The sequence below is a fragment of the Zophobas morio genome, unplaced genomic scaffold, assembly GCF_036711695.1.
Source record: "Zophobas morio isolate AGI-343-1 ecotype UQ-CSIRO unplaced genomic scaffold, CSIRO_AGI_Zmor_V1 ptg000021l, whole genome shotgun sequence".
Classification (NCBI taxonomy): Eukaryota; Metazoa; Arthropoda; class Insecta; order Coleoptera; family Tenebrionidae; genus Zophobas; species Zophobas morio.
In genome coordinates this window covers 24,698,251-24,723,982 of record NW_026972126.1, presented here as the reverse complement: position 1 = coordinate 24,723,982, position 25,732 = coordinate 24,698,251, and the positions used below count along the sequence as shown (strand labels likewise).

The 25,732-nt window shown below is 33.9% G+C and overlaps 6 protein-coding genes and 2 long non-coding RNA genes across 10 annotated transcripts in view; 3 read left to right on the top strand and 5 right to left on the bottom strand.

Annotated features, from left to right (window-relative positions):
* Positions 1-136: 136 nt before the first annotated feature.
* Positions 137-1,277, top strand: LOC135131626 (RE1-silencing transcription factor-like). The gene is made up of 2 exons (XM_064059438.1): positions 137-227; positions 277-1,277. Exon 2 carries the CDS (start codon positions 301-303, stop codon positions 1,240-1,242), a length of 942 nt encoding a protein of 313 aa, XP_063915508.1. The 5' UTR covers positions 137-227; positions 277-300; the 3' UTR covers positions 1,243-1,277.
* Positions 1,278-1,419: 142 nt separating this feature from the next.
* LOC135131825 (zinc finger protein 90-like) lies at positions 1,420-2,366 on the bottom strand. The gene is made up of 2 exons (XM_064059675.1): positions 2,309-2,366; positions 1,420-2,237 (listed from the first exon to the last, which is right to left on the bottom strand). Exons 1-2 carry the CDS (start codon positions 2,364-2,366, stop codon positions 1,420-1,422), a joined length of 876 nt encoding a protein of 291 aa, XP_063915745.1.
* A 62-nt stretch (positions 2,367-2,428) lies between these two features.
* Positions 2,429-25,732, top strand: part of LOC135131630 (non-structural maintenance of chromosomes element 3 homolog) — a 48,028-nt gene continuing 24,724 nt past the window's right edge. Inside the window, exon 1 of the mRNA XM_064059455.1 lies at positions 2,429-2,555. The gene's annotated coding sequence lies outside the window, so the exon portion shown is untranslated. The remainder of the gene's footprint in view (positions 2,556-25,732) is intronic.
* LOC135131625 (zinc finger X-chromosomal protein-like) lies at positions 2,903-4,677 on the bottom strand. The gene is made up of 2 exons (XM_064059437.1): positions 4,268-4,677; positions 2,903-4,217 (listed from the first exon to the last, which is right to left on the bottom strand). The coding sequence occupies exon 2, from the start codon at positions 4,212-4,214 to the stop codon at positions 2,928-2,930; it is 1,287 nt and encodes a 428-aa protein (XP_063915507.1). The 5' UTR covers positions 4,215-4,217; positions 4,268-4,677; the 3' UTR covers positions 2,903-2,927.
* On the bottom strand, positions 4,866-7,262 carry LOC135132781 (zinc finger Y-chromosomal protein-like). The gene is made up of 3 exons (XM_064060978.1): positions 7,064-7,262; positions 5,788-7,009; positions 4,866-5,735 (listed from the first exon to the last, which is right to left on the bottom strand). The coding sequence occupies exon 2, from the start codon at positions 6,943-6,945 to the stop codon at positions 5,989-5,991; it is 957 nt and encodes a 318-aa protein (XP_063917048.1). The 5' UTR covers positions 6,946-7,009; positions 7,064-7,262; the 3' UTR covers positions 4,866-5,735; positions 5,788-5,988.
* Positions 17,920-19,561, bottom strand: LOC135132154 (zinc finger Y-chromosomal protein 2-like). 2 transcript variants are annotated; one of them, XM_064060134.1, is made up of 2 exons: positions 18,028-19,561; positions 17,920-17,995 (listed from the first exon to the last, which is right to left on the bottom strand). In XM_064060134.1, the coding sequence occupies exon 1, from the start codon at positions 19,378-19,380 to the stop codon at positions 18,040-18,042; it is 1,341 nt and encodes a 446-aa protein (XP_063916204.1). In that variant the 5' UTR covers positions 19,381-19,561; the 3' UTR covers positions 17,920-17,995; positions 18,028-18,039. The 2 variants fall into 2 exon arrangements, with proteins under 2 accessions (XP_063916204.1, XP_063916205.1); XM_064060135.1 differs by having other exon boundaries at positions 17,920-19,385; positions 19,433-19,561.
* On the bottom strand, positions 20,044-21,259 carry LOC135132562 (uncharacterized). The gene is made up of 2 exons (XR_010281051.1): positions 20,860-21,259; positions 20,044-20,789 (listed from the first exon to the last, which is right to left on the bottom strand). It is a non-coding gene; the product is annotated as an uncharacterized LOC135132562 (long non-coding RNA).
* LOC135132557 (uncharacterized) lies at positions 23,901-25,344 on the top strand. 2 transcript variants are annotated; one of them, XR_010281048.1, is made up of 4 exons: positions 23,901-24,009; positions 24,062-24,218; positions 24,359-24,727; positions 24,786-25,344. It is a non-coding gene; the product is annotated as an uncharacterized LOC135132557 (long non-coding RNA). The 2 variants fall into 2 exon arrangements; XR_010281047.1 differs by having other exon boundaries at positions 23,904-24,218.

The following is a 25,732-nucleotide window of genomic DNA, read 5'->3' as shown; positions in this document are numbered from 1 at the left end:
TAGACTTTTATTTGTTTATATCATTTGTATTTCGTTGTTTTGGACAGCAATAAATGGATAAAGATAGTTTTTACTTTAAACTGCATAAAATACACTTCAGATATTTTCTTTTAATTTAAATTAAAAGTGAGATTATTTTGACAGTTGACATTCACAAATGACATAATCGAATCTAACCTTAAAACTATAAAATTGTTTATATTTCTAAATTTGTACCCAAATAATAGGTAAAAGCCGTCGTAAACCATTTCCTTTCAATAAGCACATTATTTTAAGACAACTTCACCAAATTTCGTCACTATGAACAACGACGACACAGAACCCCCGAAAGACCCCATTAAGGAAGAAATCGACTCCGATTCTATAAAACTGGAAATCGAGGACTTCCCCACCGACTCGTTTCTCTACGAGCACGTCAAGCCCGAACCCCCCGACAACCCCCCTCTCCAAGCCGAACACGTCGCCTTTAAATGGACCCCCGACGGCTTCCGCTGCCCCTCGTGCCCCTTCATCACAAAAATCGAAGGCTGTTTACTAAACCACATCGAAAGAAAACACCCCGAATTACACTTCAAGCGCGAAAAAGTCCTCAAATGCGCCCACTGCCCGTACCAAACCGAGTACAAAGCCCACTTCGTCAAGCACGTGTTGAAGAAACACACATCCAAGTGGTTCGAATGCGAATACTGCCCCTACAAGACGAAAAACGAAGACACTTTAGAAAAACACAGTCGGACCCATCTGGACCAAGACGACAAGCGCTTCAGCTGCCACAAGTGCAGCTACAAAGGCAAGTCGAAGTTTCTGCTGAAGTCGCACATCAACAACAAACACAAGAGCGAAATCAAGTGGTTTAGATGTGAACAGTGCAAGTTCAAGACGCAGGGAAAGCGGCTGCTGAGGAGCCACATTCTCGAGGAGCACGGGGACTCGGAGGACGTGACGTGGTTCAAGTGCTTGTTGTGCGAGTTTAAGGGGGCGAAAGACGTGGATTTGAAAACGCACATGCGGAGTGAACATTCAGTGAACGACGGAGAGGTGGAGTACGAGTGCTCGCAGTGCGATTTTAAGTCCAAGTACAGGGCCGGGATTAGTCGGCACGCGTTCTACAAGCACACGTCTTTCGATGAGGTTAAATGGCTGGAGTGCCAGGAGTGCCCCTTCAAAGCCAAGTCGGAGATCTTCCTCAAGGCACATGTAATTAATGAACATTCAGAGAGCGTTAATGTAAAAAAGGAGTAGTTTTATGTATATTAAACGATATAGGCAACCAATAATACTGCCGTAAATTTTATGGCGGAACAGTTTGGGAACGGCTGCTACAGTCAAACGTCACATTTTAGAGGTTATGTGAGGAAACAATTCTCTACGAATCTGTTAGAAAAGTAATCACAAAACGACAGATTGAAATCGACAGTTTTATTCACCCAAATGGCGTTTTTTTATATGTCGGTTCAAATTATAGTTGTTTTTGGACTTATAAGTACACTTATCACATTCATGCCACTTGGCATCCTCGTTCGAGTGGTGACAAACCTTGTGTATGTTTAAAGTATACACTTTTTTCGTTTTAAACGAACACTTGTCACACTCATACCAAACAATGTCTTTATCATCCAAATGGCGCGCAATCATGTGTTGCTTTAAAGCAGAGTTCGCTTTAGCTTTATACGGACACTTGTTGCATCCGTACCACTTAATATTCTCCTCGTCCAGATGTAGCTTTCTATGTCTTATTAAATTATTTTGGTATTTAGCTTTAAACGGACACTTGTCGCATTCATACCATTTAACATTTTCTTCATCTAAATGATGCGCATTTACGTGGATATTCAGCGACGCTTTTCGCTTGGTTTTAAATGTGCACTTTTGGCATTCGTGCCATTTAATGTCGTCTTCGTCCAAATGGTGGGCGTTTATGTGGCTTTTTAAATGCGAGCTTTGCTTTGCTTTGTACGGACAACTTTGGCATTCGTACCATTTCACGTCGTGTTCGTCTAAATGTAGCGCATTTACGTGCTTTTTTAAATTAACGTTTTGTTTAGTTTTGTATGGACAGCGTTCACATTTGTACCATTTTATGTTATGTTCGTCTGAATGGATCGTGTTGATGTGAATATTTAAAGTCGATTTTCGTTTAGCTTTGAAGAGGCACTTTTGGCATTCGAACCATTTAATGTCGCGTTCGTCCAAATGGTGGACCGTTATGTGCTGGTTCAAAGTCGCTTTATGTTTAGCTTTGTACGGACATATTTTACACTCAAACCATTTAAAATCCGGGCTGTGGGTTTTAATGTGTCTCGTTAACTCTTTCTTGAATTTAGTTCTGTAGGAACACGTTCCACATTCGTACCACTGGATTTCATCGTCCTTCAAGTGTTTCGAAATTTTGTGTACTTTGACAGACTCTTTGTACTTGGAGGTGAAATCGCATTGGTCGCACTCGAACAACGTGGACGTTTTTTTTTGACACGGACATTCCAAACTGTGTTGAAGCCATTTCAGGGAAAAATAAGTTTCAAAGTTGCATTTTTCACAACTGTAGCTTCGAAGGGGTAAGTCCACATCCTGGGTCTCTCCTTTCGGGTTGTGAAAACTTTCACAGTGTTTCTTGAAAATCAACGAGAGTTCTGTTTGAAAGTTGCAGTCTTTACAGTGATAAATCTCAACAAAGCGGTCTTCACAGTTGAAAGATGACAGTGAGGGGCGGCGTTTCATGAGAAAAAGCGACACAAATCATGAATAAGTTCACAAAAATAGTCCTAAAATTGCTTTGTTTGTACACATAACCTCAAAATGTCAAATTCAGTTAGTTTCTTTTTTAAAGTCCCTAGATGTCTAACCAGAAGTACTCAAACTGTTACTAAAATTAACAACAATGAAAATTCACAAATGCCATCTGTATATTTTTAAAAATCTTTATTGGTTCACTCAGTCTGGTTATTTACGTGCCGCGCCTTTACGTGTCTTTTCAAACTCGACTTCACCTTAGCTCTATAAGTACACTTTTCACATTCATACCATTTAACATCCTCCTCATTCAAATGATTCATCTTTATATGATTTATTAAATTCGACCGCTGTTTCCCCCTATAAGAACACTTTTTGCACTCAAACCACCTGATATCCTCTTTATCCACATGATGTACATTCACGTGATTTTTTAAATTCGTCGTATATTTAGTTTTAAATGAACACTTCTGACACTCGTACCATTTAATCTCCCCTTTATCTAAATGTCGCGCTTTATTATGCGCTTTAAAATTCGACAAATGTTTACTTTTGTACGGACACTTGTCGCATTCGAACCATTTAATATCCTGTTCGTCCATATGCAGCCCATTTATGTGCCTAATCAAAGACGACTTGACTTTAGATTTAAACGGGCACTTCTGGCACTCGTGCCATTTAATCTCTTTTTCGTCTAAATGGTGCGTAATCACGTGTCGCTTTAAAGTCGACCTGTGTTTGGTTTTGAACGGGCACTTTTGGCATTCGTGCCATTTGATTTGTTGTTGTTTTAAATGGTGCACTTTGACGTGACTCGCCAAGTTCGACTGTTGCTTGGTTCGGTACGAACACATTTTGCATTCGTACCATTTAACGTAGTCTTCGTCTAAATGGCGCGCGTTTATGTGGATGTTTAAATTTTGTAGGTATTTGGTTCGGAAAGAGCAGTGGCTGCAGTCGTACCATTTAATATCTTGCTCGTTCAAGTGCTGACTCTTCATGTGGATGTTTAAATATCGGCGATGTTTGGTTTTGTACGGACAATGGTCACATTTGTACCAACACGCTTCGGTATCTGTCAAATGTCGTGAGATTTTGTGGGCGTTTATGACGTGTTTGTAGTCGGAATAAAAGTCGCATTGGTCGCATTTGTGTTTTTTGTTCGGGTTAACGACGATTTTTGTATTTTCGCGCCTTCTGGAACAACGACACGTATGTCGTAGATATTTCATTGAAAAATGTGTTTCAAAGGCGCATTTTTTACAAATATAGTTTCGTACGACGTATTCAGTTTTTTTAAAGCCATGGTGTTCCCTGGTGTGTTTTTTCCACAAAAGCGTTAGTTCGGTTTGGAAGTTGCAGTGTTTGCACTGGTAAAGCTCGAGGTTGCTATTTTCACAGTTAAAAAGTGACCATTGGGTGAAGTTTGTCCAAATTTTGCAGTCTTCGACACTTGCAATCTTCGAGTATTCCAGAATCGACATGATCTAACGACATGGAACATCAAAGAGAGTACAAATTTTGGTATTTTGCATACTTAATCTTGGTACGAGTCGCTCAATAGTTGTTTTTGTGCGCTAAAAACTAATTCTGGGAGAGATATTTTTACAAACATAACCTCAAAGTGAAGACGTTTTGGTGACAAAATGAAATTCCCTAGGACGCTCTAAACAGCCGCAAAAATTGATTATAAACCACAATATTTCGAATTTGACTTCATTTGATGCCATTTTCGTTTGATTTTGCGGATTCACGATGAATTTGTGGCTTTTTGACACTAATTTAACGTCAAAGGTGCATTTTTTAGAAGTGTAGTTCCGAATCGTGTGTTTTAGTTTCCATATGTTCTTTTAAAACCAGTATTAAACATAATTTACGACTACTTACCTCTTATTATGGGCAAATATTTCGAAATTAGTCAATTTTTGGGACCCCCAAATTATTATTTTTTTAACATAACCTTGATTGGTAGTTGGGGTAAACACAAAATTCCCTAGTATTTAAATTTGACAGTGCAAAACGCGAAGCCTTCAGACGACTTCAGCGCATCTACGACGAAAAACGCAAGAAAAATTCGCCTTTTCTAATATGTTTATTGTAACATCAACAACTTCGTTGTTATTAATATATGCCGCTTTAATTTTTGAGGTTAAGTTTATTAATCTAAGTGCCGCGACACTATGTGAATTTTGAAATTGGACATGTGCTTCGTTTGGAACGAGCACTTTTCACATTTGTACCACTTGGCGCTCGTCTCATCCGAATGATACAAATTGGCGTGTTTCTTCAAGTCCGGCTGCGACTTGCTCCTGTACGCGCACTTCGCACATTCATGCCACTTTTTCTCTTGCTCTTTCGAATGGCGTGCTTTCACGTGTCGCGTCAAATTCGACTTGTGTTTAACTTTGTATGGACATTGGGGGCACTGGAACCACGTGACGTCTTCTCCGTTCAAATGTCGCGCGTTAATGTGGCTTTTTAAACACGCGGTATGTTTAGTTTGAAACGGACACACTGTACAACCATACCATTTAACATTTTGTTGGTCACGAGTATAAGTTTTCATGTATTTGATTAAATCATAGTTTGGCTTATTCTGACTCTTTTGTGAACTTTGAGGCTTCTTTATTTTGTTTTTGAGACAAGTTGTGGTGTGTTGCAGCCACTTCATCGAAAAGTGCGTTTTAAAGTTGCATTTTTTGCAAACGTAGTTCCGAATGACGTATTCCACACTTCGAGGTTCTCTGTTGCGGTGGTCTTGGATGTGTTTCTTGAACAGAAATGTCAGTTCTGTTTGGAAGTTGCAGTCGTTGCAGTGATAGATTTCAAGGTTGGTTTTTTCGCAATTAAAGAGTGATGACAGTGGCTTGTGGCGGTTCGAGTGGTTGACCATAAAGAAAACTAGTGTCGTAAAGTAGGGGCAGACTTTGCACTTTTGAGCCTTTTGGGAAGGATTGGTGTGAATAAGCTTGTCGGAGTATTCCAGGAGTGGCATTTCAAACTACCTGAACGCAGTACCATTTTATTATGGAGTGAAAATTAGGTCGGTTTTCTTACCCAACGCTATGACAAAAATCGTTAAAAGGGGCAAATTTTGGATAAAATCTTGAAATTGAGTGTTGCGAATACATAACCTCAATTAAAATGACGTTCGTGGGGTGAATACAAAATTCCCTACTACTTTCTAGTGACACTTTGGTGTATTGTTGGTTGCATAACCAAAATCAATTTACATTATTTTAACTGTGATTAGTGGAATTAATACCATTTGATGTCATCTTCAATTAATTGCATTAAGTCGGCACTCTGTTCCGTTTTATTGTCTTCGTTATTCAAGTGAAGCGTGTTTTCGTGTCGCCTCAAATTATGGTAGTATTTGGACTTATAGGAGCAACTTTTGCATTCGTACCATTTAACATCCTTTCCTTCCAAATGTCGCGCCAGTATGTGACTTTGCAGATTCAGCTTGTACTTAGTTTTAAACGAACACTGATGACAATGATACCATTTAACGTCGGACTCGTCCAAATGCCACACGGTTACGTGCAGTTTTAAATTATTGTTCTGTTTAGCTTTGTATGGGCACTTGCTACACTGATACCATTTAACCTCCTGCTCATCCAAGTGCTGCGCATTTATGTGTCTCTCCAAATGCGACTTTCTCTTCGCTCTATAAGGGCACTTTTCACACTGATACCATTTAACATCACCATCATCCAAGTGTTTGGCATTCACGTGCTGTTTCAAAGTCGAGCTCGTTTTCGCTTTAAATGAGCAGTTTTTACATTCATACCATTTCACGTCCTTTTCGTTCAAATGTCGCGAATTCACGTGGCTTTTCAAATTTGAGGTGTATCGAGTTTTGTACGGACACTGCTTGCACTTGTACCATGTATTTTTCTCACTAAAATTATGCAACTTGACTTTTTCGGATTTGTACAACGCGTACTTTTTTTTGAAACCGTTGGGGAAACAAGTTTTCGAATGCTGCAGCCACGTTATGGAGAAGTGTGTTTTGAAGCTGCATTTTCGACAAATGTAAGTCGGAATGGTGTAGTTGCTTGTTTCAAATGTGTCGTGCTTCTCGACGTGTTTCTTGAAAAGTAGGGTTAGTTGGGTTCGGAAGTCGCAGTTTTTGCAGTGGTAGGTTTCGATGTTGTTTTCGCATTCGAAAAGGCCTAGTGATGGCCAGTTGATTTGGATGCGGGTTGCCATTCGAACAGGATGGTGTGAAGAGTGGAGACTTTATGGAGAGATGCGTTCAATGGGGCAAGTTTGGCTAAATATGACGTTTTTGCTTAGCTACTTGATGAAATTGAGTCGAGTGACTCACCTGGTACTTTCGTAGAAGATTGTTCATAGTAATATTAGGGGGGTTCTCGACGAATTATGAAAATTAATTAATTGGTGAAAGGGAAGAGACTGTTGTTTTATTAAAATCATGCGAAAGCCGTAAAGATTTGGAATTGCTTTTGAACATAACCTCAAAATAGTGAGCCAGTGTTGCCAAGTGTCAAGAGTTTTTTCTTATTACAGACAACAAGGACATTTTTTTTTATACACCATAAAGTCCCTAAGTTCAATCTGACAAAAAAAAACATTAATGTATTGGAAGTATGCAACCAATATTACATTATACCTATGTGATAATTAAAAAAAAAAAACAAATTAAACTTGTATATTTAGTTAAGTTTAGAAAATGTTAATAAACGTCGCGAATCGTGACGTCACGATGTATTCAAACAAAGGAATAGCTTCTCGAACATTCGCGAACGTGTTGTTGCATCACCCAACCGGTACTTAACCAATTTTTTAGCCTGTACATTGTAAACTAACAAATATAAACAAACGATGTCTAAAAAGATCTATATAAACATTTTAGTTGTTAATAATCAGTGCGCGGGAATTTGTTTCACCGCTGCAATCCCCCAGTTGAAGTAAGATGTGTTTTACGGCGAGTAGCAGGGACGCCTTGATCTGGTCCACAAGGTCGTAGCCAGTGCGTCGCTAGGAGTGTTTACAGCAAGTAAAAAAACTACTTCTATTGTACTATATTACTTCAAATAATAATACTTGATGCCCTTTTTAATTTTTCAACCACAGGACCACAGATTTGTGATCTTGAAATGTTATATTATGTTGAAATAGTCCAAAAGAAAAATATATTTGTAATCAAACTATCGCCGCGACAGCACTGGTTCTAGCGTATGAGATACAATTCCGCGCGTTATTAATAATACATTGATTAATTAAAGATTCATATTGTGACGTCGCGAATCGTGACGTCAAGACGTATTCAAACAAAGGAATAGCTTCTCGAACATTCGCGAACGTGTTGTTGCGTCACCCAACCGGTATTTAACCAATTTTTTAGTCTGTACATTGTAAATTAACAAATATAAACAAACGATGTCTGAAAAGATCTATAAAAACATTTTAGTTGCTAATAATTCATTGATAAATTAAAGATTCATATTGTGACGTCGCGAATCGTGACGTCACGACGTATTCAAGTAAAGGAATAGCTTCTCGAACATTCGCGAACGTGTTGTTGCGTCACCCAACCGGTATTTAACCAATTTTTTAGTGTGTACATTGTAAATTAACAAATATAAACAAACGATGTCTAAAAAGATTTATATAAACATTTTAGTTGCTAATAATTCATTGATAAATTAAAGATTCATATTGTGACGTCGCGAATCGTGACGTCACGACGTATTCAAGCAAAGGAATAGCTTCTCGAACATTCGCGAACGTGTTGTTGCGTCACCCAACCGGTATTTAACCAATTTTTTAGCCTGTACATTGTAAATTAACAAATATAAACAAACGATGTCTAAAAAGATCTATATAAACATTTTAGTTGCTAATAATACATTGATTAATTAAAGATTAATATTGTGACGTCGCGAATCGTGACGTCACGACATATTCAAACAAAGGAATAGCTTCTCGAACATTCGCGAACGTGTTGTTGCGTCACCCAACCGGTATTTAACCAATTTTTTAGCCTGTACATTGTAAATTAACAAATATAAACAAACGATGTCTAAAAAGATCTATATAAACATTTTAGTTGCTAATAATACATTGATTAATTAAAGATTAATATTGTGACGTCGCGAATCGTGACGTCACGACATATTCAAACAAAGGAATAGCTTCTCGAACATTCGCGAACGTGTTGTTGCGTCACCCAACCGGTATTTAACCAATTTTTTAGCCTGTACATTGTAAATTAACAAATATAAACAAACGATGTCTAAAAAGATCTATATAAACATTTTAGTTGCTAATAATACATTGATAAATTAAAGATTAATATTGTGACGTCGCGAATCGTGACGTCACGACGTATTCAAACAAAGGAATAGCTTCCCGAACATTCGCGAACGTGTTGTTGCGTCACCCAACCGGTATTTAACCAATTTTTTAGTCTGTACATTGTAAATTAACAAATATAAACAAACGATGTCTAAAAAGATCTATAAAAACATTTTAGTTGCTAATAATACATTGATAAATTAAAGATTCATATTGTGACGTCGCGAATCGTGACGTCACGACGTATTCAAACAAAGGAATAGCTTCCCGAACATTCGCGAACGTCTTGCTGCGTCAGCCAACCGGTATATATACAGGTCGGCGGCCACTTTTGGGCAGTCTGAGTCAAACGTTCAGCGCGTGAAGACGTCTGTTCGCAATAAGGAAAGTAAGGAAACAATTTCGCAACCAAGTGGCGAATTTATTTATTTATTTATTTATTTATTTATTTATTTATTTATTTATTTTTAAAATTCTTCGTTGTGTATAATAACACATGGCGACAAATGACAGATTTGCAATTATTAATGAAATCAACTCGTGCAAACGCTGCTAAGAAACCATCATGACACAATTAAATGATATTTAAACAATTCAACTTGAAAACCGTTTTCCCACAAACACGAAATTATTAAAAACAATTCAATTTGTTGTCTTCGGTCCTTTGTGTTCAGTTTTGATTTCGATCCGGTGGCAGCAACATCGAAGCATTCGCAGCCCCGTTTTGGCGTAAAACTACCACGTTTTCGCGAATTTCTAATTAATTGCTAATAAATATTAATGAAAATGTTCTGCATTAGCGCTGTGAACACGGAACAAAGTGTGCATTTTTCCAAAAATGCCCGAAAACGGAGTAAATACGGTTGGAATTTTAATTTATATATACTGTTTAAATATGATAAGTATTAATTAATATAATTAAAGTCGTTTTCCTACAAACGTGAACATATTAAAAACGCGCAATTTTCCGGTCAAAATATGAAAAATAATGTTTGCAATCTTATCGTGATGTTCGATCACTGTCAGGAGAGCCACCTGAACAAATATTGCGGTTTTCGGTTAGTTTTGATTTCGGTCTGGTGGCAGCAACATCTGAGCATTCGGAGCTCCGTTTTGGCTTTTAAGTAGCCGGTGTTCGCGAATTTGTAATTTATTGTTCTTCTCATGGCAAGACAAACTCCAGACCTCCTCGTATTGTTTGGTTCTTGCTGGGCAACAGCAACGAGCGAGCAGAGTCATCGCTCTTTGTTGGCAAAAGTGGAGAAATTTGTATATTGTAACTTTTGTAATTGAAGCATTTTGTACTGTATATTTTATATGTTACTAACTTAACTTGGGTCTTGCCAATTTAGCTCCTGTGGTGCAAATGCTTTGTTTTCACGGTGCACTTGCTTGGGTATTAACTTTGCAACAGTGCATTCTTTGGTCCCGAGACTGAATTCTCCATGTCGTCAGACGCTCTTGCCTGGGGGGGGTTGTGTTGGCCCTTAGACGCTGGGTCATCATCCTAAAAGGATGAGGTTCATCATCCAAATGGATGAGGTCAGTCGGCCCTGTATCTATGCGGCTGGGTTCTCCCTTGGGCGTGTGAGCGCTGCGACCAATAGATTTCGTTTCGAGTTCCATCGGTGTGCTTGCTTGGGTATTCTTTTTGCAACAGTGCATTCTTTGGTTCCGAGTCTGAATTCTCCATGTCGTCAGACGCTTTGGCCTGGGGAGTTCTGTTGGCCCTTAGACGCTGGGTCGCATCATCCGATAAGGATGAGGTCAGTCGGCCTTGGATTTATGCGGCTGTGTTCTCCCTTGGGCGTGTGAGCGCTGCGACCAATAGATTTCGTTTCGAGTTCCATCGGTGTGCTTGCTTGGGTTTTCATTTTGCAACATTCTCAATTTTTGGTGCAATTTCTTCCGGTGGTGTGTTGGGTACTAACTTTGCATTTGTATTGTATCTGAATTGTATCTGTATCTGTAGTGTATTCTGTATTATAGTTAGATTGTAGGTACCTGTATTGTATTTCCGTTGTATTGTACTGTATAACGTTCTATCCCTCATTAACCAATCCTAGCCCTCTCCTTTCCTAGCGAGATCTGCTCCAGACCTTCCCGTGGTTCTTGCTGAGCATCAACTATCGAGGACAGAAAATTCAAATTCAAAACCAGAAAAGTTTCAAAAAAATCATGAAAATCGCTCGTTGGTGGCCAACGTGGAGCATTTATCCTGTTTATATATGTATTAATATGTCAAAATTAAACCGAAAACCGTAAACATAAAGTTATTAAAAACAATTCAGAAAAAAACGGACAACTGAAAAATTAAAAATCGGATAAACGAAAAAAAGAAAACTTGAAAAATCAACATTCGAAATTTGGAAAAATTGAAAAGTGAGAAAACTGACACATTGACAAACCGATAAATCTAAAAATTGAAAGAAAAATCGGAAAATTGTAAAACAGAGACTGAAAAAATCGGAAAATTAAAAAATCGAAAATTTCGATAAATCTTGGAACTGAAAAATCGGAAAATTGTAAAATAGAAATTGAAAAATCGGAAAATTAAAAAATCGAAAAGTTGGAAAAACGAAAAATTTAAAAATTTAAAAACTACATATAAAGTTGTAAAATCGTAAAATTGAAAAAGCAAGAAATCGAAAATCTGAAAAATCGACAAATCCAAAAATCAAAAATTCTGAAACAAAAACAAAAAATCCGGTAGCTGAAAAATTGAAAAATCGGATAAACGAAAAAAAGAAAACTTGAAAACTCGAAGATTCGGAAAATCAGGAAACTGAAACATTAACCAATCGATAAATATAGGAATTAAAAAATCGGAAAATTGTAAAAAAGAAACTGAAAAATCAGAAAATTAAAAAATCGAAAACTTGGATAATGGAAAAAAAATAAGAATCGTAAAATTGAAAACCAAAAAATGGAATCATTGAAAAATCGAAAAGTTGAAAAATCAAAAACTGATAAATCTAGATATTACTGAAAAACAGAAAAATTTGGAAATTGTAAAATCCACAAATTAAAAAATTAAAAATTCTAAAACAGAAACAGAAAAAACCGGGTAACTGAAAAATTAAAAAATCAGATAAACGAAAAAAGGAAAACTTGAAAACTCGAACATTCGAAATTTGGAAAAACTGAAAAATCAGGAAACTGAAACATTGACAAATAGAAACTAAAATGGGAAAATTAAAAAATCGAAAAGTTGGATAATGAAAAAACGAAACATTTAAAAATTAAAAAACCATAAAATTGTAAAGTCATAAAATTAAGAAATCGAAAAACTGAAAAATCCAAAATCGATAAATCTAAATATTGAAAAATTGAAAATTTGAAAATTGAAAAATCAAAAAATCGAAAAATAAAGAATTGTAAAACAGGAATTGAAAGAATTGGGAAATTAAAAAATGGAATAGTTGGATAATGGAAAAAACAAAAAATTTCAAAATTTAAAAACTATAAAAGTGTAAAACTGCGAAATCGTAAAACTTAAAAATCAAAAATGGATCATTGAAAAATCGAAAAGTTGAAAAATCAAAAACTGATAAATCTAGAAATTGAAAAACAGAAAAATTAGAAAAATAAAAAAATTGAAAAGTTGGATAATGGAAAAGACGAAAAATTTAAAAGCTATAAAATTGCAAAATTGTAAAATCGTGAAATTGAAAAATCAAAAAATGGAATCATTGAAAAATCGAAAAGTTGAAAAATCAAAAATCAATAAATTTAGGTATTGAAAAACAGAAAAATCAGAAAATTGAAAAATCGAACAATCAAAAACAGAAATAGAAAAAAACGGGTAACTGAAAAGTAGAAAAATGGGATAAACAAAAAAAGGGAAACTTGAAAAATTCCGAATTTGGAAAAACTCAAAAATCAAGAAACTGAAACACTGACAAATCGATAAATCTAGGAATTGAAAAATCGGAAAATTGTAAAACAGAAACTGAAAAAATCGGAAAATTAAACAGTCCTAAAGTTGAACAATGGAAAAAACGAAAAATTTCAAAATTTAAAAACTAGAAAAAGTAAAATTGTACAATCAAAAAACCAACAAGATGAAAAATTAAAAATCGATAAGTATAGATATTCAAAAACAGAAAAATTTGGAAATTAAAAAATCTACTAATCGAACAATCAGAAATTCTAAAACAGAAACAGAAAAAATCGGGTAACTGAAAAATTGGATACATGGAAAAACGAAAACTTGAAAAATCGAACATTCAAAATTTGGAAAAATTGAAATATCGGGAAACTGCAGCATTGAGAAATCGGTAAATTTAAGAATTGAAAAATCGAAAAATAGAAAATGTAAAAATGGGAAAATTAAACAATCGAAAAGTTGAATAATGGCAAAAACGAAACATTTAAAAATTAAAAAACCAGCATCGTAAAATCAAGAAATCGAAAAACTGAAAAATCGGAAAAGTTGGAAAATCGAAAATCGATAAATCTAAATACTGAAAAATAGAAAATTGGAAAATTGAAAAATCGACAAATCGAAAAATAAAGAATTCTAAAACAGAAACAAAAAAACGGGTCACTGAAAAATTCAAAAATTTAGGAATTGAAAAATAATAAAATTGTAAAACAGGAATTGAAAGAATCGGGAAATTAAAAAATCGAAAAGTTGGATAATGGAAAAAACGAAAAATTTCAAAATTTAAAAACTATAAAAATGTAAAATTGCAAAATCGTAAAATTGAAAAATCAAAAAGGAATCATTGAAAAATCGAAAAGTTGAAAAATCAAAAATTGGTAAATCTGGATATTGAAAAACAGAAAAATTAGGGAATCGAAAAATTCTAAAATAGTAACAGAAAAAAACGGACAACTGAAAAATTGAAAATCTGATAAACGAAAAAACGAAAACTTGAAAAATCGAACATTCGAAATTTGGAAAAATTGAAAAGTGAAAAAACTGACACATTGACAAACCGATAAATCTAAAAATTGAAAGAAAAATCGGAAAATTGTAAAACAGAGACTGAAAAAATCGGAAAATTAAAAAATCGAAAAGTTGGATAAATCTTGAAACTGAAAAATCGGAAAATTGTAAAATAGAAATTGAAAAATCGGAAAATTAAAAAATTGAAAAGTTGGAAAAACGAAAAATATAAAAATTTAAAAACTACATATAAAGTTGTAAAATCGTAGAATTGAAAAAGCAAGAAATCGAAAATCTGAAAAATCGACAAATCCAAAAATCAAAAATTCTGAAACAAAAACAAAAAATCCGGTAGCTGAAAAATTGAAAAATCGGATAAACGAAAAAAAGAAAACTTGAAAACTCGAAGATTCGGAAAATCAGGAAACTGAAACATTAACCAATCGATAAATATAGGAATTAAAAAATCGGAAAATTGTAAAAAAGAAACTGAAAAATCAGAAAATTAAAAAATCGAAAACTTGGATAATGGAAAAAAATAAGAATCGTAAAATTGAAAACCAAAAAATGGAATCATTGAAAAATCGAAAAGTTGAGAAATCAAAAACTGATAAATCTAGATATTACTGAAAAACAGAAAAATTTGGAAATTGTAAAATCCACAAATTAAAAAATTAAAAATTCTAAAACAGAAACAGAAAAAACCGGGTTACTGAAAAATTAAAAAATCAGATAAACGAAAAAAGGAAAACTTGAAAACTCGAACATTCGAAATTTGGAAAAACTGAAAAATCAGGAAACTGAAACATTGACAAATAGAAACTAAAATGGGAAAATTAAAAAATCGAAAAGTTGGATAATGACAAAAACGAAACATTTAAAAATTAAAAAACCATAAAATTGTAAAGTCATAAAATTAAGAAATCGAAAAAGTGAAAAATCCAAAATCGATAAATCTAAATATTGAAAAATTGAAAATTTGAAAATTGAAAAATCAAAAAATCGAAAAATAAAGAATTGTAAAACAGGAATTGAAAGAATTGGGAAATTAAAAAATCGAATAGTTGGATAATGGAAAAAACAAAAAATTTCAAAATTTAAAAACAATAAAAGTGTAAAACTGCGAAATCGTAAAACTTAAAAATCAAAAATGGATCATTGAAAAATCGAAAAGTTGAAAAATCAAAAACTGATAAATCTAGAAATTGAAAAACAGAAAAATTAGAAAAATAAAAAAATTGAAAAGTTGGATAATGGAAAAAACGAAAAATTTAAAAGCTATAAAATTGCAAAATTGTAAAATCGTGAAATTGAAAAATCAAAAAATGGAATCATTGAAAAATCGAAAAGTTGAAAAATCAAAAATCAATAAATTTAGGTATTGAAAAACAGAAAAATCAGAAAATTGAAAAATCGAACATTTAAAAACAGAAATAGAAAAAAATGGGTAACTGAAATGTAGAAAAATGGGATAAACACAAAAAGGGAAACTTGAAAAATTCGGAATTTGGAAAAATTCAAAAATCAAGAAACTGAAACACTGACAAATCGATAAATCTAGGAATTGAAAAATCGTAAAATTGTAAAACAGAAACTGAAAAAATCGGAAAATTAAACAGTCCTAAAGTTGAACAATGGAAAAAACGAAAAATTTAAAAGCTATAAAATTGCAAAATTGTAAAATCGTGAAATTGAAAAATCAAAAAATGGAATCATTGAAAAATCGAAAAGTTGAAAAATCAAAAATCAATAAATTTAGGTATTGAAAAACAGAAAAATCAGAAAATTGAAAAATCGAACATTTAAAAACAGAAATAGAAAAAAAATGGGTAACTGAAACGTAGAAAAATGGGATAAACAGAAAAAGGGAAACTTGAAAAATTCGGAATTTGGAAAAACTCAAAAATCAAGAAACTGAAACACTGACAAATCGATAAATCTAGGAATTGAAAAATCGGAAAATTGTAAAACAGAAACTGAAAAAATCGGAAAATTAAACAGTCCTAAAGTTGAATAATGGAAAAAACGAAAAATTTCAAAATTTCAAAACTAGAAAAAGTAAAATTGTACAATCAAAAAATGGATTAATTAAAAAACCGAAAAGATGAAAAATTAAAAATCGATATGTATAGATATTCAAAAACAGAAAAATTTGGAAATTAAAAAATCTACTAATCGAACAATCAGAAATTCTAAAACAGAAACAGAAAAAATCGGGTAACTGAAAAATTGGATAAATGGAAAAACGAAAACTTGAAAAATCGAACATTCAAAATTTGGAAAAACTGAAGAATCGGGAAACTGAAGCATTGACAAATCGATAAATCTAAGAATTGAAAAATCGTAAAATAGAAAATGTAAAAATGGGAAAATTAAAAAATCAAAAAGTTGGATAATGGAAAAAACGAAAAATTTTTAAATTTTAAACCTCTAAAAATGTAAAATTGCAAAATTGAAAAATCAAAAAATATAATAAAAAAAATTAAACGAAAAAAGGAAAACTTGAAAACTCGAACATTCGAAATTTGGAAAAACTGAAAAATCAGGAAACTGAAACATTGACAAATCGGTAAATTTTAGAATTGAAAAATCAAAAAACAGAAACTGTAAAAATGGGAAAATTAAAAAATCGAAAAGTTGGATAATGGCAAAAACGAAACATTTAAAAATTAAAAGACCATAAAATTGCACAGTCGTAAAATCAAGAAATCGAAAAACTGAAAAATCGGAAAAGTTAAAAAATCAAAAATCGATAAATCTAAATATTGGAAAATAGAAAGATTGGAAAATTGAAAAATCAACAAATCGAAAAATAGAGAATTCTAAAACAGAAACAAAAAAACAGGTAACTGAAAAATTCAAAAATTTAGGAACTGAAAAATAATAAAATTGTAAAACAGGAATTGAATGAATCGGGAAATTAAAAAATCGAAAAGTTGGATAATGGAAAAAACGAAAAATTTCAAAATTTAAAAACTATAAAAATGTAAAATTGCAAAATCGTAAAATTGAAGAATCAAAAAGGAATCATTGAAAAATCAAAAATTGGTAAATCTGGATATTGAAAAACAGAAAAATTAGGGAATCGAAAAATTCTAAAACAGGAACAGAAAAAAACGGACAACTGAAAAATTGAAAATCTGATAAACGAAAAAACTAAAACTTGAAAAATCGAACATTCGAAATTTGGAAAAATTGAAAAGTGAAAAAACTGACATTGACAAACCGATAAATCTAAAAATTGAAAGAAAAATCGGAAAATTGTAAAACAGAGAGTGAAAAAATCGGAAAATTAAAAAATCGAAAAGTTGGATAAATCTTGGAACTGAAAAATCGAAAAGTTGGATAATGGAAAAAACGAAAAATTTAAAAACCACATATAAAGTTGTAAAATCGTAAAATTGAAAAAGCAAGAAATGGAAAAACTGAAAAATCGACAAATCCAAAATTAAAATTTTTAAATAGAAACAGAAAAAAAACAGACAACTGAAAATTGAAAAATCGGATAAATGAAAAAACCAAGACTTGAAAAATAAAATATTCGGAAGTTGGAAAAATTGAAATTCAGGAAAATGAAACGTCGTCGACAAATCGATAAATCTAAGAATTGAAAAATGGGAAAATTGTATAACAGAAACTGAAAAAAATCGGAAAGTTGGATAAAGGAAAAAACGAAAAATTTAAAAACTATAAAGTTGTAAAATCGACAAATCGAAAAATCAAAAATTCTAAAACAGGAACAGAAAAACCGGGTAACTGGAAAATTGAAAAATCCGATAAACGGAAAAATGGAAGGTTCAAAATTTCGAAAAATTAAAAAATCAGGAAACTGAAGAATCGACAAATCTATAAATCTAAGAATTGAAAAATCGGAAAATTGTAAAATAGAAACTGAAAAAATCTAAAAATTACAAAATCGAAAGAAAACGAAAAATCAAAAAATGGAATCATTGAAAAATCAAAAAACGTTCATGAAAAATATGTATTTTTATATCAACAAAGTTAAACAAACACACTGCAAATAACAACAAAAATGCATTTATGCTTTGTAGTAATAATCAGTAATCACATTAAACAAACTTCTCTCTTCACTCATCCAAATGATGCACCTTTATATGTTTCTTTAAATGCGAACTCTGCTTAGCCTTATACGCGCACTTATCACACTCAAACCACTTAATATTCTCTTCCCCCAAATGCTGCATATTTACATGCCGCTTCAAATTCGAACTCTGCTTACTCTTAAACGAGCAAACCTGGCACTCGAACCACTTAAACCCCTGCCTCAAATCCACCCCCGCACCCCCCTCATCCAAATGGTGCGCAATCACGTGACTCTTCAAGTGCGAATTCTGCTTGGCTTTGTAAGAACAGCTCTGGCACTCGTACCACTTAATCTCCCCTTCCCCCAAATGCTGCCCATTCACGTGCCGAATTAAATTGCAATTCTGCTTAGTTTTAAACGAGCACTTCTTGCACTCGTACCACCGGATATCCCGCATGTCCAAATGATGGGCGTTCACGTGGTTCTTCAAATCGGCGCTTCGTTTCGCTTTGTATGGGCATTTGTCACACTCGCGCCACTTAATATCCACGTTGTAGTGCGTCCGCACGTGCTGCGAAAGCGCCGAGTTCGTCTTGGCTTTAAACGGACACAGCTTGCACTCGTACCACTTCACTTTATCGGCGTCCAGGTGCTGCGAATTGATGTGGATTTTCAAGTTCGAGTTGACTTTGGTTTTGTAGGGGCAGTGGGGGCACTGGTACCATTTAACGTCTTGTTCGTTCAAGTGGCGGGAGTTCATGTGGCTTTTCAAGTGCGCGGACTGTTTAGTTCGGAAGGGGCACTCCTGGCAAATGTACCATTTAATGTCGTGCTGGTCCAAGTGGCGGTTTTTCATGTGTTTGTTCAAGTTGGCGCGCAGTTTGGCTTTGTAGGGGCACTTCTCGCACTCGTACCAGACGATTTCTTCGTCCTTGAGGTGCTTCGAGATCTTGTGGGCTTTTATGACTTTTTTGTATTTGGTTTTGAGGCCGCATTGGTCACATTTATACCAAAAGCTCGTTTTGGCGGTCTTGTCACGCTTGATTATTTGGAGGCGGCGTTTTCGCGAACACGTGATGACGTGCTGAAGCCACATGATTGAGAAGTGGGTTTCGAAGGAGCACTTTCTGCAAGTGTGTTTTCGAATGGGGTGTTTCAGGGGGGCGCGGATCTTGGGGCTGTGGTGGCATTCTTTGATGTGGTTAGTCAAGTGGATTGTTAGTTCCGTCTGGAAGTTGCAGTCTTTGCAGTGGTAATATTCGATGTTGCTGTTTTCACAGTTGAAAAGGGTCGCTGGAGAGGAATTTTGGGTGAGAAAAACTGATTGGTCCAGTTCATGGTCTGGGGAAGATTCCACGTTGACAAACTTTTCCAAAATCGACATTTCACCTGAATTTGTTATCGTTGTACCATGGCGTGATAATGTAATTTCTTACCTGATGCTTCGGTAAAAATACGAAAATTACAAGGTTTCTAGGTCTGCAGCCACTTAAGACAGTTTTATATCCAAAAAATAAGTTTGTTTTTCAGTAAAAAGTAAGACACAACCTTGACCTCAATTCTAATTTCTTGCGCCATAACCTCAAAATTTTACCAAACTGTCAAACGAAAACAAGCCACAAACCTAATATACATAGACGTTTCATTCGCGAATTTCATTGTCACTAGATGGCACACCAGAAACACAGTAGATCAGTAACGAAACTTCAGCAATATTTGCGGAACGGGTGTGACCTTGGGAGCCCGTTCCCGGGAAACACGAAGATTCAAATATTTCGTAGCATTCGTATGTGATTCATATAATACTAATAATTGTACACAAAAATAAAAATGGTTGGCATGTACTACTGACATTGGTCATTTTTTTCTTTCCTATAAATTATTAACATATTCAAGCAAAACATTTTTATTCAATTTTGACGTTTTAAACTGCGTTTATTAAAACCTTAACAAGTCTGACAAACAAGTTGTTATCCACAAGTGAATTGCAAAATTTTTAATTCACTCTTAATATTTTTAAATCACTCACAAAAAAATAAAAAACAACTTCAGGAACATAAACATTTTGCTTATTATTTTTAATAGTTTTCACAGAATACAATTTGTTTACAATTTTCACTAAAAGGTTGCTGCAACTAAATCAGTATTGTTTGACATATTTGTTTGGCTCTGTGAGGCGTCAATTTGGGAATTGTATAAATCCCACACCAATAGAATTCCAAAGAACGTTTCGGAAACTATTTACTACAGATTATTTCGATACAAGTGCAAGAACCAACTGTGAAACACTATTTTATTTGAAATGAAAAATTTGCTAAGGTGTTCTTTTAAATAAACTTCCACAACACATCTTCCCTGTATTCCGGTCTCTTCAAGAATCATTAAGTGATGTGAGTTACCGGAAACTCACCTTGAAAGAACACAACTGTTTATGGTATGTTTGTGGATATTCATTAATACGAAAATTCTTACACCACCACTTCTGCGAAGTTTGTGAGAACTTTGCACATTCTTACGAAGTGGTACATCCTGTTTTAATTCTGTGACATTTTAAAGTTTTCAATGAAGATGTGATTTTTGGCGATTTAATGATGCCACCTGAACATTTTGCAGTTTATACTCCGGTAGTGGGTAATACATTTTGTGAGTTTTTCCCAATTTATGCACTGTATTCGTTAACTGGTTTGCGGCTAAAAAACGAACCATACAAAAATACCATTCCACCACCCCTGCAAAGACTTTCCTCTTGATTACCTCGTCTCAGTTTTTATTAGAGTTAGAATTTTTTACACACTAAAATTTAAAAATAAATCTTGGACCGCTCAAACCCGCACACATCGAAAATTAAACTATTTCGTTTAACCTGCAGTTTGTTGACCTCTTTAGCCTGGAATTTTCTAGTATTTTTTACATGTATCGTAAGACTGTGTCGTAAGTATCTATTACTTTGTTACAATAAATTTTACGTTTGTTTTTAACCCCATAACCCAACATCCCGTATGATTCCGTAAATAATATGACATTTCTTGTTGACAAAACCAGACAAAACGTTCACCGAAAACCTTAAAATGAAAAAGAAACTATGTTCTTCAAGGTCGGAGCACCTTTAGTGACGCCAGTGACCTCTTTATGTCGTTCCGTAAGCTCCCCATGTATTTCTTATGGAGTCAGCTGAGACTTTCATAGCCCTGCCAGAAACGTCAAAAGAAAGCTGAAAACAAAAAAATAAACTGACAGCTACCTAACCTAACTTTACTTCAACAGTTTTGGCGATAACTATCTAGATTTTGCGATTTTCATTTTTATCCTATTTGTTTGCCCTTTTATTATTGTATAAGACGTGTGGAGTGCAAAGTGGTAAAGTGTAGTGTAATTTTATGAAGTATTTATTGTAGATTCTAGTATGTCCAAAGTGTCATTACTAGATATTATTGCCCCTAGAAAACACATAGTACCGTCACCCTGGAGCAAACCTGGCGGAAACTTAACAAAAACAAAAATTATAAACACCATTTGACAGACCGCGAAATTTAAAATGGTTTTATATTGGATTTAAAGTTTGTAGTTTATATACAAAATATGGATTTTTAATTTGAATAAAATATAAACTTCAATCAACAAAATTTTATTTAATAATTATTAGTTATATTAATTGACTTTAAACAAAAAGATCACGCCAAGACCACGTGACAACAACAGTTTACGCGCTGTCAACTCTCTGCTGACACAATTTGGTTCAAAACCAGGGGAATTTTGCATTTGCTCCACTCGTACAACAATGGATGACGGTACTATGTATTTCTAGGGGCTATACTAGATATCTTAAAATACACCTGTATAAGCCAATCTAAAAAATATGAATGCAATGATAAATCACAAGTAAAAACTCATCATGTTTTGTCCATTTCAGGGAGATTTAGGAATTTAACTCGTTACTGTGGAAATTTGCAATTTAACACCTTTAAATTTCACAAGTTTTTACAAGATTAATAGGGGCAAAATCAGTTTTATCTTAACAAATACTAGGGCCGCCCACCCGCCCCATATTTTTCAGAGGATATGTCATTTGCCGAAATAAGTCTTATCTTATCAAGTACTAGCCCCACCCACCCGCCCGCTATTTTCTCAGAGGATATGGCGTCTGTCAAAATCAGTATTATCTTAGCAAGTAGTAGCCCCACCCACCCGCCTCCTATTTTCTCAAAGGATATGTCATTTGCCAAAACAAGACTTCTTTAGCAAATACGAGCCCCGCCCACCCTCCTCAGAGGGTAAGACTTGCTAAGATAACTCTTATTTTGGCAAATGACAAATCCTCTGAGAAAATAGGGGCGGGTGGGCGGGGCTAGTACTTGCTTAGTTAAGACTGATTTTGGCAGACGCCATATCCTCTGAGAAAATAGCGGGCGGGTGGGTGGGGCTAGTACTTGCTAAGATAAGACTGATTTTGGCAGACGCCATATCCTCTGAGAAAATAGAGAGCGAGTGCGCGGGGCTAAAACTTGTTTTGGCAACATTTTGAAATGACGTCATCAGTTTTTTGGGAGGGGGTAAATAATAAATTTTGCTTAACGATTTACCATGATTACGATAACCTTAAAATATTTACAAGATTTCCGAGCACTCGGCTTTGCAGTGTCAAAGTTATATTGCTAAAATATTCTTATTCAGTTTTAAATTTTTTCTAAAAATTTTGGATGTCTAGGGTGAAAATTCGACACAGATTCACACACCACAAGCACAAGAGTGTTTTATTTTATGAAATTAAAAAAACTTTTGTGGTGACCGAATTTGAATTAAAATTTCGTGCTGAAAAAAATTAATAGCATGACATTTGAGTAATCTGAATATGAAAAAAAAATCGTTAAACATCGGCAACCATGTGCACGTTAGCGCTTTTTGGGTAGTGGGTAGTCCTGCTGGGGATTTTAGTTAGAGGGTTGGTAGGGACAAAATTGCTGCTTGATGTTTGTTCTGAGTATAACAACGTGGTGAGTTGGCTTGGTAGTTAATAGAAGGGAGAAAGCTAATTCTTGCGGCTTTCTAACCGGAAAAAAGTGAATTTTTGATCGACGCTAACACGTGTAAATTTGATTCATTGTTTGTAAATTCACAGATCAGGTTAGCATTTTAATCGTTAACTGGTGCTAACAGAATTTAACAGACATTAGATTTATTTAGATAAATCACTTTCTAGGAACTTACTTACTTCATGAAATTTACTTAGTCGTTTAACAAAAAGTTACGAATAACGTTTCTGGATGCTAATATTTACAACACTTCTTAATTCTTCACACAAGATTGGTAATAGGTCATTTACGGCAGTTAAATTAACAAAATTCATAATATCGTGAACTGACAGGGGGAGTAAAGATTTCTCTCCTAATGCACTTATCATGGGTTTTGTTTGGGATAAACAATCCATGATAGAAACCCTCAAAACAAATTGTTTTAAGTAACTAATCACTTGGATCATGGCATAACGTAACACCATATAAATTCTTTGTTCGCATCGTTGATAAAGTGTGGCATAATTGAACATAATGTAAACTCTTTGTTTGAATCGTTGATGAAGTGTGACATGAATCTCATGTGAATTTGTTAGCTTTACAATTTTTCACCTCATACAATATTTCTCTCTCACAATTTTAACTTCAGTAATTTTCATTGTTGTATAATTTAAATTGAACGTAAATTTTCATGCTCTACAATTTCGAACCTCACGTAATTTTTTGTCTACACAAGTTTTATTTCATACCAGATCTTTTTCGTTTTCATAAATCTTTGCTAGTTTTTTTATGTAAACTATTTGTTGTTTAAAATTTCACAAGCTTGTATGGCGAATTTAAATGTTGTTTATTGCTCTATTTGAAACTTTAACACTTGTTCAGTGTCGTTAATACAGAGATAACAGAGATATGACAGCTTTTGAATGCTCCATAAGAAATGCATGGGAGCGAAGTGAACACAGAATTTGACGTAAAGGACGGTTGGGGGCACAACATTTGTGGTGGTAAACCTGATATCTTAATATCTATGTTAAATGTTACTAAATATATTACTAGTAAAAGTGACATAACGAACGAAAAACACGAACTCTGAGATAACCTCAATTAAATATGATGCGATGGTTTCAAATTATAAAAGAAAAGTCATGTTAACTGCATATGTATGTATGTATTTATTACAGTTACATACATTTTAACAAACAATATACTATTGGTAAGTACAGGAATAGTTCTATAAAAATAACATCGATAAGTAAACCGATGATTTTCTGCAGCTATAATTAATTATTAATCGATGAAACTGGCAAATGCTCTATAAATGGGACAAAATGATTAATTTACTCTGTTTTTTAGGTTGCTTCTGTAGTTCCCTATTATGGAATTTCAATGTATAAAATATACGTAATCGCACAAATAATGACAAAAGGTAATCAAGGGGGAGATTACTACATGGATGCTATTAAGGCCAGCTGGTTTTTAAGTTGTCTGGGAACTTGAAGCGAAAGTGTATTATCTACTGAAGGCATTTTCTAATTGTTCAATGTAATATGCAAACTGTTCATACGAAACATTAAGATTGCCATAAGATAAAGTTTCAGAATTGTGGGCTTGGAAACGACAATAATGTAGTTCTAGAATTTCTGCCACATGCATTTGTATATTCACAGCATATCTGAGAAGAGTGTTTTAAGCATGCATCCACTGAGTATCCACATATTTATCGTAAGATATTTTGTTCAGCTAAATCAAACTCTTTGTACTCTATCCTATCTATTTTTAGGGCATTATGAGATGGTTGGGAATTATTAATTATGGTGGGGATGTTGTACCTCTCACTTAAATTGGAGATATCTTCATTAGCAGATAAGAATTGTGGTGTGATCAGATGATTAAAAGAGGACTTGCGTTTGTGGTGTATTTACTTTTAATGTTGTCGGTTCAGTAGATAAGGGAAAAGTGAAGAGTGTTGTCTGTGATTTTGAAAATGAAAAGACAGGTCGGTAGAGAGCGGTGAAACGGTTGTGTCGAAAGGGTTCTTAGAAGGTACTCGAAATCTTCGAAGGATAAGAATTATTGGGAAGGGCGAACAAAAGATAGGTTTTACGACATGCAGGTGTACGAAGAGAAAGTTTCAGGATGATAGTGGTTGGAAGTCAATAAATACAGACTATACAAATATTACATGTTGCACAATTTTGTGGGATTTGTTAGCCCCCACAAAATGTTGCTAAATCAAAAGCACAATTACCAGTTGGGTTGTGCTGCATATATTTTATACAGAACAATAGCTTGTATTTGGTTATATTCTAATAAAGTGTGATGTAAATAACTATTAATAATATGAGGATAAAAATAATTTTATTAACACCCGCACAGAACTAAAAGTGACTAAAGTCATCTTCGAATTGAAAAGGTAACATTCAATATTATAACTGTATTTGTACCCCTTAAAGTGTCGTCCTTGAATTTCAACGTTAGGTTATAATAACAATCTTTGAATGAGCTAGAGGGTACTTTTATTATTATCCTCGCTATAAAATTGTACAGTTTGTGTTGTGTATGCACATTTTAGAGTTTTAAAGGATAAGAAAAGTTAATACAAGCATTTTGAGTAATTTAATGTTTTTTTTTTATCCATTTACTATTAATCAGGATGTAAACATTACAAAAGCACCAACAAATGTTAGATATAATACAATCATTTTTCGAATAAACTTAATGATTGTA